This window comes from Polyodon spathula, chromosome 13, assembly GCF_017654505.1.
Source record: "Polyodon spathula isolate WHYD16114869_AA chromosome 13, ASM1765450v1, whole genome shotgun sequence".
NCBI lineage: Eukaryota > Metazoa > Chordata > Actinopteri > Acipenseriformes > Polyodontidae > Polyodon > Polyodon spathula.
This window is the reverse complement of record NC_054546.1, coordinates 324,243-339,708: the sequence shown is the minus strand read 5'-3', so window position 1 is coordinate 339,708 and position 15,466 is coordinate 324,243. Positions and strand designations below refer to the sequence as shown.

At 42.0% G+C, this 15,466-nt stretch overlaps 1 protein-coding gene across 2 annotated transcripts; it reads left to right on the top strand.

The window, feature by feature from the left end:
- Nucleotides 1–1,860: 1,860 nt before the first annotated feature.
- Nucleotides 1,861–15,256, top strand: LOC121325793 (suppressor of fused homolog). Of its 2 annotated transcripts, none has more exons than XM_041268838.1 (13): nt 1,861–2,210; nt 2,753–2,887; nt 5,830–5,966; nt 7,542–7,684; nt 7,956–8,041; nt 8,482–8,554; nt 9,799–9,952; nt 10,741–10,843; nt 12,019–12,057; nt 13,537–13,671; nt 13,940–14,078; nt 14,640–14,708; nt 14,914–15,256. In XM_041268838.1, exons 1-13 carry the CDS (start codon nt 2,062–2,064, stop codon nt 15,001–15,003), a joined length of 1,452 nt encoding a protein of 483 aa, XP_041124772.1. In that variant the 5' UTR covers nt 1,861–2,061; the 3' UTR covers nt 15,004–15,256. The 2 variants fall into 2 exon arrangements, with proteins under 2 accessions (XP_041124772.1, XP_041124771.1); XM_041268837.1 differs by having other exon boundaries at nt 9,796–9,952; nt 14,914–15,255.
- Nucleotides 15,257–15,466: the final 210 nt, after the last annotated feature.

Here is a 15,466-nt window from a genome sequence, read left to right as displayed (position 1 = left end):
AAAACCAAGATCCCTTCCACCTCTGAACTCATTCCTTAAAACCAAGATCCCTTCCACCTCTGAACTCATTCCTTAAAACCAAGATCCCTTCCACCTCTGAACTCATTCCTTAAAACCAAGATCCCTTCCACCTCTGAACTCATTCCTTAAAACCAAGATCCCTTCCACCTCTGAACTCATTCCTTAAAACCAAGATCCCTTCCACCTCTGAACTCATTCCTTAAAACCCCAGATCCCTTCCACCTCTGAACTCATTCCTTAAAACCAAGATCCCTTCCACCTCTGAACTCATTCCTTAAAACCAAGATCCCTTCCACCTCTGAACTCATTCATTAAAACCAAGATCCCTTCCACCTCTGAACTCATTCCTTAAAACCCCAGATCCCTTCCACCTCTGAACTCATTCCTTAAAACCAAGATCCCTTCCACCTCTGAACTCATTCCTTAAAACCAAGATCCCTTCCACCTCTGAACTCATTCCTTAAAACCAAGATCCCTTCCACCTCTGAACTCATTCCTTAAAACCAAGATCCCTTCCACCTCTGAACTCATTCCTTAAAACCCAAGATCCCTTCCACCTCTGAACTCATTCCTTAAAACCAAGATCCCTTCCACCTCTGAACTCATTCCTTAAAACCAAGATCCCTTCCACCTCTGAACTCATTCCTTAAAACCAAGATCCCTTCCACCTCTGAACTCATTCCTTAAAACCCCAGATCCCTTCCACCTCTGAACTCATTCCTTAAAACCAAGATCCCTTCCACCTCTGAACTCATTCCTTAAAACCAAGATCCCTTCCACCTCTGAACTCATTCCTTAAAACCCCAGATCCCTTCCACCTCTGAACTCATTCCTTAAAACCAAGATCCCTTCCACCTCTGAACTCATTCATTAAAACCAAGATCCCTTCCACCTCTGAACTCATTCCTTAAAACCAAGATCCCTTCCACCTCTGAACTCATTCCTTAAAACCCCCTTCCAGATCCCTTCCACCTCTGAACTCATTCCTTAAAACCAAGATCCCTTCCACCTCTGAACTCATTCCTTAAAACCAAGATCCCTTCCACCTCTGAACTCATTCCTTAAAACCAAATCCCTTCCACCTCTGAACTCATTCCTTAAAACCCCAGATCCCTTCCACCTCTGAACTCATTCCTTAAAACCAAGATCCCTTCCACCTCTGAACTCATTCCTTAAAACCCCAGATCCCTTCCACCTCTGAACTCATTCCTTAAAACCAAGATCCCTTCCACCTCTGAACTCATTCATTAAAACCAAGATCCCTTCCACCTCTGAACTCATTCCTTAAAACCAAGATCCCTTCCACCTCTGAACTCATTCCTTAAAACCAAGATCCCTTCCACCTCTGAACTCATTCCTTAAAACCAAGATCCCTTCCACCTCTGAACTCATTCCTTAAAACCAAGATCCCTTCCACCTCTGAACTCATTCCTTAAAACCAGATCCCTTCCACCTCTGAACTCATTCCTTAAAAACCAGATCCCTTCCACCTCTGAACTCATTCCTTAAAACCCAAGATCCCTTCCACCTCTGAACTCATTCCTTAAAACCAAGCTCCCTTCCACCTCTGAACTCATTCCTTAAAACCAAGATCCCTTCCACCTCTGCACTCATTCCTTAAAACCCAAGATCCCTTCCACCTGTGCACTCACTCCTCTTTCAGATCTGCAATCTACAGTACAGCGCTGTGGAAATCCCTGGCTCTAAAACTCATGTGGAAACCCCGCCTACACCTGGAGGTCCTGTCAAAGTAACCAACCACACTTCGAAATGTCTCTTCTGCCCGCCTATTTCTTTTCCTGATAGGCTACTGGGGGCATCAGTCTAAATTGTCTGTAACGTTGCTCAAGAAGCAACAAGCGTCTCTTCGGAGTGATTGAGGCAGGTTTATTATCCCTGCTAGTGAACACGGGCGATTAATATAGCAATATAGCCCGGCTTTGCCAAGCCGAACGATAACGCAGTAGCTCCTATTTGTGAGATAAAGATTTATTCTTGGGGTTTATCATTATTTACCCATATCGGTCCTGGCTGTGAGTGATGGATGACATGCGGCCTAGCGGCGGCGCCGGAGCCACGGGTATAGCGTCGTTATTCCCCCCGGGTCTGCAAGCTATTTACGGGGAATGCAGGCGGCTGTACCCCGAACAGCCCAACCCGCTGCAGGTCACAGCCATCGTGAAATACTGGTGAGTAGCGCCGGCAGGAGACGGTAGATGGAATAATTTAAACAGGATAATTGTTTTGAAAAAGCTACATTGCTGTTACTTAAAGAAATCAAATCAAATCATTTATTTAATATTTATGTCAATGGACCAACTTAAACTAGAGTAAACCCGTGTTTTAATTTCGGAAGACTGATTGAATCAAAATATTGGCTCCAAAACTTTCGTGAGGCGTAGCTGCTGTTTGCGTTGGGGTGTAACGGCTCAAGCGAGTAGCGCTCTGGTAGGGTTCATTTGTACTGAAGTTTCCAAGTTTCATTTTTTTAATTTACTCTGGAAACCAAAGTGTGTGCCTGAATTCAAAATACTTGTGACAAGCATCGCCTTCAGACCCATTCGAGGTCCACAGGGCGCAAAGTAATACTAACATCTCGCAGGGCTAGTATTGTATTTCTTGTCTTTACATAGAGCCGCTTTTCCGATTGTGATGAAACATGTTAAAGGTTGTGAATAGGCGTCAGTGTTTCCTAACACATGTGTGTGTGTGTCTTTCTTCCATACTGCAGGCTGGGAGGCCCAGATCCCTTGGACTATATTAGTATGTACAGGAGTGTGGGGAGCCCAGCGCAGAATATTCAAGAACACTGGCACTACATTAGCTTTGGGCTGAGCGATCTCTATGGAGACAGCAGAGTACACGAGTAAGTGTGTGGTGTTTTTTTTTCGTCCCCCCTGTTATTATTATTAGTAAATAATAACACGCCAGGTATGTCCTCACATTATATATTTTGCTATTTATTTATAAACATGTTTTTGGTGTGTGTGTGTTTGGAAAAGGGCAGGGTAGCTGCTTGATTCATCCTGGATTATTGTTGGATAAAGTCCTCCCCTGTAGCAGCATCTTGATATTGAACCTTCATGAATTAAGCCTTGGAGCACTGTGTGTTTCTGTGGTTTATAGTGCAGTTGTTGCTGGCTAGTAGGCTACCTACAGTGCAGAGGGTGAAGGCTCATGGTGTCTATACATTGCACACAGTTGAAGACCGTCCATCACATCCTTATCTCCTTTGTTGATGTGTTTATGCCAGCGCTGGCAACTCAATCAACTGTAATATATTTTCAGATTCAAGTCCTGATTTTGAGTGCCATATATCTACTGTTGTAATGTCAGAAGCCTGTTCTGTATGTCTGGAGTGAAGTCTAGGGTAATGTTGTTGACAGGATTTGTTGGATGTTCATCACATGAAATTATTCACTAGATTTTCTTGGTGGCTTTGGAGGAACCAAGCACATTGGTGCTCTAATCAGCTTGTGTGTATCCTGGCTGGTTTGCTCAGTCAGAAACTGCAGGAGTGTTCACCAGGGCACCTTTGTGCTTTGGCATTGGAGAGGGAGTTGGGGGTGGTGGTGGTTACTGCTTCGTGTGTGGGTTTGTATCCGGATCTATGAAAAGGAAGCTAATACAGACTCGCAGCCTTTGTGCATTTGTTAGGAAAACATGTGAAATGCAGGAGGTCACACATTTAGATTAATTTCATATATATATATATATATATATATATATATATATATATATATATATATATATATATATATATATATATGTATGAAAACATCAAATTTGCTGTGTGGAAGATTGTTTTTTTTTTCTTCTTGGTTTTAAGTCTTAAAGGAGGTAATCTTCATTTAAATTGTAGTTTGAGTGAATTGTATGCAGTTTGATGTTCATGAAGCTGATTCTGCAGAAAACCACTCTACTGGCCTTTTATTGCTATGTCTGCAGTTTTGTTTTCTATGCCCCTGCCTCTTTTCCTAGAAATATGCAGTGCGTGGGCTTCAGCTTTGAATGCCAGTCTTCCTTTCCATCTCATATACGCAGCAAGATGCTGCTCGCATTGTTTATGACTGTTCTTTTTAAATAGACCTTGTTTCTGTTGGAGTCCGATCACAGATCTCTGATTCACTATAATGTAAAAGGCTCTCTAGTGTTGGTCCTTATTTAGGGCCACTGATTTTCCATTCTGGGGAACAGCAAATTCCCTTTTTTATCAATGTATTGATAATTAAACATGGTATTTGAACATAAATATATTGTTGATAGTTCAAATAAGTACATTAATAAGTATTGCCACAATTCTTGTATTTTTTATTAAAGCCTAGATTTTTAGTCAGACTCTTGTTGCTGTAAAGCACCTGAAGACACTTGCATATCATAGTGTTTATAAACATTACTATGTTAAAATAAGCAGGAAAACGTCTTCATTATCATACAACAGCTCAGAAAGCAAACGTCCAGCACTGTTGTGAGAATCAGATTTAGTGCTGGACATCGTAGTTTAGTCAACAGATGAAGGGGGTTTGAAAAGACCTGTTTAGCTTATTGCTGGCATTACAATAACAGTAAGGAATCTGAAACAGTTTAGTAGCAGTCCAGAAGTGTCATGTGAGAGTGATCTTATTTACAGTGCAACAAAGCGTTTTACTGGGATTACAATAACCAGGATCAAATATGAAACTTTGAGAAAGACATGTTGACTGACTCGCTGCTGCACAGGTTCAGTGCTGTGTACCACCCCATTGTAATTGAAACAGAGCCCCTTTCAGTGTAAACACATTGAGCTATAAGAGCTGTGTCTCCAGCCACCGTGTCTTTATGAAACAAAGGGTATGTAGTGCATGGTTATATCCTTTACACAGTAAAGCCATCAATTACCTTTAAGGAATGTTTAGCTAGAAAAATAGCTTTGAGCTCCTGTCTTCCTCGTCAGATAATGTAATTTAATTAAGAAACGGCCATGGTTTAACATTGCTAATTTTTGGCTTTATTAAAGGCAGGTAGCGTGGAAAGAAATAAACTAAACAAGAATTAAATATTCCATTAATTTAGCTTCCTTTTGGTGGAAGCCCTGCTTCGTGCGCCGTACCTTAGGTCTACGTTTCTCAGCGTAGAAGAATGCGGTGCTTTGCCGTTTTTGTTGCCGTCTTTTTCTCTACATGTTTAAGACTGGCAATATGCTCTTTCATGGTATTGACTGGTACATGATCAATCAAATGACAGCAAAACTTGCAGAATAATATCCCACAATAATCAGAACATTTTGTAGCTCTGTCTTTTGGTGAAACATTGCATTTGTCTTTCTTTGTTGGTGCCGCCGCCATGTTGCCCTTCAGCAGAGACGTGTGTGAAATCTCTTGATGAATGGACTCAGCTTGGCTGGGTGTCGTGCAATGGGAGAATCGTGCTGAAAAGTTGAGTCATAGCATACGGTAGGAGTAACATCCAGTCCGAGTGCACTCGGCCAGGCAGTTTAATGCAGCTGATCCATAATCAACAGGGCATTGAAAGTGTCCATTGGAAAAACATCTGGAAGAACCAGAGATTGTCTCAAAACAAACGCATTCACTTTAAAGGCAAATGTTTTCTTTTATTAGACTCCTAAAAGTAAACACATGTTTTCCCTTTAGAGCAACTGGTGAATGGATTACCCTTTTAGAAATCTCTTCATTACATGTCCTCAATGTATTCAGTGCAAGTCTTCATGTTTCCTGATTCTGAGCCCAGTTTGGGTTTGTTTTTTTACAGGAATTGAAATGGTGTCCGCTGGATGGAGACGGTTTAATAGCTGGTTTGTTTTCTTGACAGATTTACTGGACAAGATGGACCGAGTGGATTTGGGTTCGAGCTGACGTTTCGGCTAAAGCGAGAAGCAGGAGAGACAGCCCCCCCGACGTGGCCAGCGGAGCTCATGCAGGGGCTGGCTAGATATGTGTTCCAGTCAGGTACAGCAGTCCTGCACACTTAGTCTAGTTTATAGATACCTGCCCAATAGCATGTGGGTTTTAAAACCTATCGATTTCAGATATGGGGAGAAGCGAATATGATATGAGGCCCAAAAGAATATGTTGGAAACAAAAGTAGCAACTCTGTTCTATTTACAGCTAGCACATTCAGCATGAACTAAATCAAGCAAATTGTTTGTATAAAATGGGTATCTAATTCAACATTGAGGACTGGCAATCCCTGGTCACAGCTGTGTTGAGATACAAATACCTTTTCTTTAACAAGCAGAAAAATAAGTTAATTGTTCTGTTTTGTGTTTCCAGTTCCACAGTGACATCAATAGGGTGCTTGTAAGCAGAGCGCGGGATATTAATGCACTCTGCTCCCAAATTCAGAGTGTGCTTGCAGCAGTTGCTTTAGTGGCTGTAAGAAAATGTCAGGTTAACAATTGCAGGCAAAAATGATTGTTCTAATTCTAGAATGATGTGTGTATAGTCGTCCCATCTTGCTGGTGATTATATTTGAAAGGGCATTATATTGTTGCATTTTTACTATTTTTGTTTTTTGTTCCTTATGTACCACTTCTATACCAATGCTTAATCCATAAGTTTATGTGTTAAGTGTATGCATGGCACAGAGAGACTTCAGGCTGTTATCCTGTTTCCTTTCCTACCATCTGCGGTCAATTTGCATCTGGGTGGCCTTCAGTCTTCTACAGTGATAATGCAGTAGTTAGTGTGTGCTCTCTGAACAAGTCAAACACTCCAGCAAGCGCAGATCCATCGCACCAGTGCCTGTGCTTTCTGTGTTCCTTGGTTGTTCCACTTTATAGTCTCTTCCTAATCTGGAGTATTAGTCAGTGGTCTGTTCTGGTGTTTCTCAGAGGTTCTGGTGTCCGTGCCCCAGCTGTTTTTCCACTGACTGTCTTGTTTCTACTCGGTGTTACCACTGGTGCACTGCTGAAGCACGTTGGGTTAAAGAGATAATTGGAACTGCTGCTTTTTTTTTGTCCTGGGTTTGTGAATTGTATTCCTTAGTGAGCAGCAATAGGGACATAATTGTATACAAGCAGAAAAAAACATCCTTGTATGATTTAGGTTTCTAGTTGGTGTGCCCTGTGAGTGGAAAGATTATCCAGCCCTCTGTTCTGCAGAAAGAAATCATTGACTGGATAGTTAAATATTTGATGGGTTTTTTTAGACTGGTTTCAGGTGGCTGTGTTTTCACAGTTACAATTCATTGGTTTGGTGAATCTTTGAGCCTTGCAGGGAGACAGTAACTCTTGAGCGGGCAGGAACTGGCCTGTTTTCAAAGACTGCCGTTGGTATCCTGGAGATCATTTATATTTGCCCCCCAAAAAATCAGTTTTTCAGTGTTTGGAGTATTTCCATCGAAAGAGGAATTCAGTCTTCTTGGAAACAGGTTCATTGTTGGTAATCTAAGCCAAACATTTGATACAATGTAATCTAGAGCTGGCAGCAGATGGGAAGTCCCTCTTGAGGTATTTATAATAATAATCTTTATATTTTTTATATAGTAAAGGTTTTATTTAATTGTTTTATTTTGTTTCCCAGAAAACACATTCTGCAGCGGGGATCATGTTTCGTGGCACAGTCCTTTAGATAACAGTGAATCCCGCATCCAACACATGCTGCTAACTGAGGACCCCCAGTTACAGCCAGTGCAAACACCCTTTGGACTGTTAACATTCCTGCAGGTAATCCTCAGCAAGGGCATTGTGTGGTACAGTGTACCATTCTTACTGTTGAGCAAGCCAAGGGGGGGGGGGGGGGGGTATAGGCTATTTGCATCATACTGAAGAATTTAATAGCTACACATTGTTCACTCTTTACTTTAATACATGGTGATGTTAAGACCCTACATTGTGACCTTCAGAATCTCATATCCATCCTTCTGATCTGCTATCAAAACTGCATCAACATTGTACTTGTGCCTTTTTAAAAGAAAACCCTTCTCCTCCCCTATAGATTGTGGGTGTTTGTACAGAGGAGCTCCAGGCTGCCCAGCAATGGAACGGCCAAGGAGTCCTTGATTTATTACGCACTGTCCATGTGTAAGTACCTCCAGGGCTGGGTCCAAGCTTGTGAAGTCTCTGTAGTATTGTCTTTGTGTGCTTTTCACCGCAATTAAATTAGCAATGGCGATAGAAATTGACATGCTGCAGAAACTGACGGATTTCGTGCATTAAGGCTGTAGTTCATTGTCTAAATATATGTGAGTGGAGGTGAAACAAGACTGAGCTGCTATGTAAAGGTCCAAACAGCATTCGATTAGTACTATTGCAGTTTAGAAGAAAAGCAAGACCAGACGAATGATTCAGAGTTGTCAGCTGCTCGTTGTTTTTAGATTGTGGATTTTGTAAACACTGTACTAAGCTTGGATGTTTGAAGGTGGCAGCCTTACACACTGAAATGTATCATCAGATAGGAAAAGTAGCATCTGAATTGAATGTGAAGAAAATAATAAAGCTTCCTTTTGGTTTTGCATGTGTAGTGCTGGAGGCCCTTGGTTAATCACGGACATGAGAAGAGGGGAGACCATATTTGAAATTGATCCACACCTACAAGTAAGGCCTTAGATATTAATGCAAAATTGTTAGAGAAGGGCTGGAGTGCCACCTGCTGGTAGTGATGTTAGTGTTCCTCCTTTCTGTTTTGTTTTACTAAGTGCATGGGTGAAAGTTTTCTGTCTGTTGGCCTCTCCCAGGTACAGCACACCCTCGCTATAACAACCCTGTCGCGGTCCAAGCCTTTCGTTTGTTTTATCGAGGGCTTTGTTATAGCGAAAGGACAATCAAATGAACGATAAGCGGTTGGAGTAAGTTAATGAGAGGAGATTGTCAATGCAAGTAGAATTACATGTACCTGCTTGTCTCATGTATGCAGTATTCTGACTTTGCTTTATCCTATTCGTTAAAGAATTAAAATGCAGTACAAAAGCAAAAATCTCAAATTGAAGCAGAACATTTATTTAAAATCAGTCTGCCATGAATCGTTTCAAAGTGCACCAAATCTTAATCCAACATGCAAGAAACCTGACCTGAGCTTTTATTCCAAAACAACCCAACATGAAAAGTGTTGTTTTCTTTAATTAATTTTGCTTTGCCGCATGGTTGCTGAACAAGCCAAAAATCTTTTTTTTTCAAGCAATCAGTATAGCTTCCAACTTTGTTGCAACATAAAATGGTTTTCTATTTGGAGCCATAGTTATTTTTTTTTTTATAAAGCGAACACTGCACTTTTTATTAAGACAAAAGAGTTGACGTCACTGGAGGTGGCATCCCGTGCGTACAGACTGGGATGTTGACAGGGTGTGTATCTTTTTTTATTTGGGGTCCAGGGGCCAGGTTTGTTACAATGAAAGGCATTATAGCAAGGGTGTACTGTATATGTATTTATCATGAAAACTGTCAAATATTTTCGCATGTATTTGAGTTTGTGACCCTTTGAGTTTTTTGACTGATGATAGGCTCCCATAGAGCGCAGAGGAGCCAAACTATATGTTTTGCCCATCTGCTTTGTTTTACTCAGTGGCTCAATGAAGACCTGTGGCTCGATGTCTTTCCGGGAGCTACAGCACCCGTGTTTCTAGTACAGGAGACTGCTCAGAGTGCCATGCAGAGGAAGGGTTTCATTAAACCCTGTCTGGCTGAACTCAGACATTCACAGTCTATGGAGGTTGCAGCTGCAGTGCATCTTATCAGTCCAGCCACTGACCTACCCTACCCCCCACCCCCTCCACATCCAGCCTGCTGTAGCCTGTGCTGGTTTGGGTTCCAATGTCTGGGTTGTTCTCGTCTCGTTTTAGCAGGAAAGAGTGGATAAAGGAATGGAGACGGATGGCTCTAACCTGAGTGGTGTGAGTGCAAAGTGTGCCTGGGAAGATCTGAGCAGGCCTCCAGAGGATGAGGAAGACAGCAGGAGTATATGCGTGGGCTCCCAGCCTCGCCGCCTGTCTGACAAAGGTGAGGGAGGGGGCTGGATTTCTGAAGCAGGAAAAACTGTTTTACAGGCCTGCAAGGGAACTACGTATTACTGACATACATGCATGTGGCGTGAATGCTTGTGTTATGTTGAAGAAAGATTCAGTGAATCATCGTTTAACCCTTTGCAGTCCATTTATTCAGCGCTCATCAGGTGCATCAGGTCCAATTTATTTTCATCAGGGGTTGTTTATTTTACATATGCTGTTTTAAAAAATTTTTTTTCAGAGTAAAACAGGTTCAAAAGTAATTGAATCGCAAAAAAACACTCCGTGGTGTATCTACTACCAAGCCTCACCCCTTGTTCACTGTATTTTTCACGTACCTTTTTATAGACGTGCATACTGATCAATCCTCTCCTGAGCACTTGTTTTATCACCAAACTCCTCAATAATGCAATACAAGTCATTATTTTATTACTATACCATCTCAAGAAGCTCTGCAAATGTCTGATTCTTTGAGTGCTGGATGCAGAAGCAGCTACCTCCTTTGTTTTGTCCATGTTATCTCTGTAATGCATGCGTCTATGAGATAGGTGCCCCCCACCCCCCGCACCCCCGGTTTCATTCGGCCATTGAAATGTTTTCTCGGCATTTTCCAAAGGAAAAATACGACTAGAGACCTGTGCTTTACGTCTTTTTGAGACTGGATAGGGAAAATTGTAATGCCGGGCCTGGTCCAACATAGGACTGCAAAGGGTTAATAAACTAGGACTTTTGTTAGGGTGATTTAGAGATGTTCTGAATTCATCTCAAGTCAAATTTCTTCAGACACAGAACAGATCCGAGAGGCCTTGCGGAGAGGACTAGAAATTAACAACAAACCAGTTTTACCACCGATCAGTGGACAAAGACAGAATCATGACCGGCCACAGTAAGTGTGCGTCTGTCTGTCTGTCTGTGTATCTCTCTCTTCACTCTCTCTCTGTCTCCCTCTGCTCACTAAATTTAGTAGTTATGGCCAATTTTCCCCTCATTTTCATTTTTGTATTTTTATTGTATCCCCTTTTATGGGGCTCTTCAAACCCAATTGTCTTTCTGCAGCAGCTGCTCGATTTCCTGGAAGTAGGTGTGTTTGCCCCTCCATTCCAGGGACATTGAGTCTATTATAATAAACAGTGTTGCACAAGGAAAGGTTGTATACTGTATGGATCTCCTGTGGGAGAACTGACCGTGTTTTGTAGAACTGGCATTAATTACATTGTTCAATTCTCCTGGTTTATGTTTGTGTGGTTGCTGTAGAGAAAGGTGTGGTTTCTAAACTCCATGGCACCCACCCACCCATTAACGGTGAAGCAAGAGGAATGAGTTCTATTCTAGGAGCCAGTGTTTGAATCCCGGCTCAGCCATGCTTTGACCTACAGAGCCAGCTGTGAAGGCAGAGGCACACCCATGCACATGCCTTGCCCATAATTGATTTCATTAAATACAGTAGATAATCAGCATTATCAGCCCTTTCCTGCACAGGCAGACCTACTGAGTCTGCACTTTCCTGCCTTCTCACTCATAACCCTGTCAGTGGGGCTGTAGGTTAGTCAGCAGCACCCCCTCCTGAGTTATTATGGGATTAAGCCTCACTCTCTTTCTCCTGTATTTGAAGACGGTTGGTTCCTCGATCAGAAAACAGCTGCACAAACAAGAGTCTTCAATGTCATTTATTATATTCAAACATTCAGGTATAACTGGTTTATAATGCCCCTTCAGGGAAACTTTCTGAAAGCAGTCGCTGTAGACGAGTAATCATTCTACAGCCTGTCTTTAGTGTGGGTTTAACTTGTGTTTTTATTTATTTTAATCACAAATTGAGTGACACGTAGCTCTTTCAAAGTAGCATTGATATGAATAAAATGTCAATTTATTTTCTCTTTAGCCCAGCTACATTAGAAGTCTGTGGTGTTTTTTTTTTTTTTTGGCAACGCCAGGATTCTCCCCACTGCACAGTCCCAGCATCTTTACTGGGCTGTCCCAAATACCAATGTAGGCACTATGCTAAATCTGTTATCTGTGTTCACTACTGTGCTACAAATCTTCCCCCTAATTTCTCCATAGACAATCAGTGGGCCATTTGCAGAGCCAGCAGACTTCAAGGTAAGAGCAAGATGGGGGGGGGGGGGGGGGGGGAACGATGACACACAATGAAATTATTCTTTAATTAGGATGTTTAATGAACATTGTGTCATTCCTGGTGCATGGATAGACACATAATGAATTTGAGTGTGTGTGTGTGTATAATATATATATATATATATATATTGTATTTGTTAGGAACAGAGTTGGGGGTCTGTGGGTTAGGGTCCTATTTGGTGGCTGTATTTTCAGTTTGTCTTTTTTGAAAGTTGTTTCTAAGACTGAAGCACAAGGAGGTTGCATGCCAAACTATGTAGAACTGTACAGTACAGTCCTGTGCATTGCAGAAGGCAAAGTAAAAGATAACTGTCCTTGTGTATTGGGGGCTTGCATTTTTACTCAAGATCTTTTGTTTGTTTTAGTAGTAGAAAGTTATTACCAGGGCAGTGCATTGTTTGACATTTAAACTGTACATTAGCATCAGTCGTGAGAGTAGCAGTGATCTGGAAACCATTTTAAATTCTCCTGTTGTGGCTGGGTTGTTGTGGATTGCTCTGACTCGCTCTGTCTCTTGGTGTATTGGTTTCTGTTTGAAGGTCTCTGGGGGAAATCTCTTTTTAGAGGACTGGTGATCGTGACGGACAGTCGATACACTCCATTTCCTCATACCACTGATACTTGTTATCTTCCTGGGATTGTGTTTTATCAATCATGTGGCTAATTGAGGCGGAGAAAATGACTAATGAGAAGGGTTTCAGAAAGTTGAAAAACAGATAGCCGTCGATCGCCAGAGTTACATGCTTGTAATAGTCGTTTGGTGTTCTAAATGTGTTTCCATGAGCACTTGTGGGAACCCACATGAGGAATTGCAGTGTAAACACCCACCGTCTCATCAGGCCAGCGCAGTGAGTCAGTGTTGAAACAGGAAGGCCTGAGGGCTCTTCAGTGGGGTTTTTGGGCGGGGAGAAGTAGGCTGACTTGAACGCTGTAGAAAAATGAAAGTGAGCAGCTTTGTGGCAGCTTGTTTTTCCCTTCGTTTCTCAGCTGAAGTCGCTGCTCAGGAAGCAGTTTGCAGTGCTAGTTAGTACAGAGCAACCCAAGACATTGTACCTTTGCTGTTACAGACCCAGCTGGCCTCCTTGTGCATCAGACCAAATCCTTTAGCATAGTTGATTAGCAGAATCCATAGTCAAATGTTTTAACTGAGAAACCATTTTGAAAGCTTGAAAAAGAGCTTTAATGGAAGGTGCTAAAATGGGGAAAGTTGGCCATAAATAAACCCGGCACAGTTCAATGCCAGGATGTGAACATGCAAAGGAAATCTTAAGTGTGTGCATTTACTATACTAGTGAGAAAACGTACTCCTATGAAATCCATAAATAGAACAATTAATACAATGCTGTGTTTTATTGAATCATGAGACTGTATTAAACTGTGTTTGTATGTTTTTTGTGCTGTGATGTTTTATTGACAATCAGCTTTTTGTTTCACTGCATGAAGGAGCCGTAAGGACAGTCTGGAAAGTGAAAGCTCTGCAGCCATTGTCCCTCATGAGCTGGTACGCACCAGACAGCTGGAGAGTGTCCACCTCCAGTTCAACCAGGAGTCTGGGACGCTTATTCCACTGTGCCTCAAGTAAGAATGTGGGGCAAGGCAGTGTGATCAAGGGACCTTTTTGTGGTTGAGCATCAAAAGAAAAAAAACAAATATCCACAATCTGTGTTTAAAACGTGTACCTTCCACCTGGAGCAGATCACTTTGATAATAAGAGACTATTCGAAAGATGAAATTGTGTGTCTCAAAAAAACTCCCTTTTATAACAGTGTAGCTTCTACAGCTTGTATCCCGGCTACACCTGCTGTCAGTCCTGTTCTTCTTGATAACCTTCTCTTTGTTATCTTAGGGGCCGGCTGCTCCACGGAAGACACTTCACTTACAAAAGTATTACAGGTGACACTGCCATCACGTTTGTATCAACAGGAGTGGAAGGAGCCTTTGCAACTGAGGAACATCCATATGCTGCTCACGGACCGTGGCTACAGGTGGGCAGGCTGGCTCTCCACAAACCAACACTTTGCATTGGGGTTGACAGTACGTCTGGGTTGTGGGAACAATGAAAAGAAGAAACTTGTCTCTTTCTTTTTAAAAGAGTATCAGTAAGATTCTTAATGGGGTTCTGCTGTTTCTTTGTGGTATTGTTAAAGAAAATTGCTGCAAAACCCCTTCAGAATTTCTGTTTTTGTACCACATAGGAATAAGCCTTCTGGTAACCTTTGGGGCACTGGGCTGTAAAAGCACTTTTATGGTAATTAAGTAGTTTAGGTTATGCAGATGAAGTTTTAAAATAAAATATTTTATGTGTTTCGGTATCTTACAAGTGTATCCGACCTTGCAGTGAAGTTCTTCTGTTAACAATGGATTTTTAATTGAGTCCTGCACAGCGCTGAGCAGTTTGTCTAAAATGCAGTAAAGAAGCCTGTATAATTAGTAGCGGGTGTGTGTATTCAGTTACTGCTCGGCTGTGTTTTTAAGTAGCAACTACCTTACCTACCATCCGTTTAATGAGTTTGTTTTGCATCTGTTTTTACTGTTTTCTCTTGTAGATACTGCTGACTGAGGAGTTTATAGAAAGAATGCTTGAAGATCTAGAGGACCTAACAGCGCAAGAAGTTGTGAGATGATTCTTATTATTATTATTGTGGAATGAATTGGATTGCTTGTTTCTACAGTGATCCTGGATGGTCACACAGCAGTAGATGAATCATATTTCAATGCTCATCTCTATAGCTTCAAGTAAAATGAAAGAATTCCTTTACGCAAAGAGCTTGACAATTCCTTTTAAACTATTCTACTGTTTATTTGAATTTGTTTCTAAAGCCTAAGCTACCCAAGGAGTATAGCTGGCCGGAGAAGAAGCTGAAGATCTCCATCTTGCCGGACTCCGTGTTTGACAGCCCTCTGCAGTAGCGCAGGAGAGATCACATGACAGGTCCCAGAGAGGAGTACACCCAGACTCCACTGCTGCAGTGAAGTGAAGCTAAATGAAAAACAGTAGAGATGTGGAAACAACCTCTGACCCACATCTGGAAACACTGGCCTGCCCATACTGGGTGAGGTGCTGTTTGTCTAAGTGCCCTTCCATTCCGTCCTGCCTCGATTCCACAACATGTCAGCTGCTGTGTGTGTGTGTGTGTGTGTGTGTGTGTGTGTGTGTGTGTGTGTGTGTGATACTATACAAACACTGCATTGTCAGTTGAGTTTATGGGGAGCTAGACTGGGGAACAGCCTAACAGTAATTCCCTGTTCCAGGAGTTATCCGTGTTGGTGTCTGTCCAGACCTGTGATGGGACCAGGAACACTTTTGGGTTGGTTTGATCAATCTATCTATATTTTAGAGCATTTGACCAATCTAGCTGTGGCTTACCACATC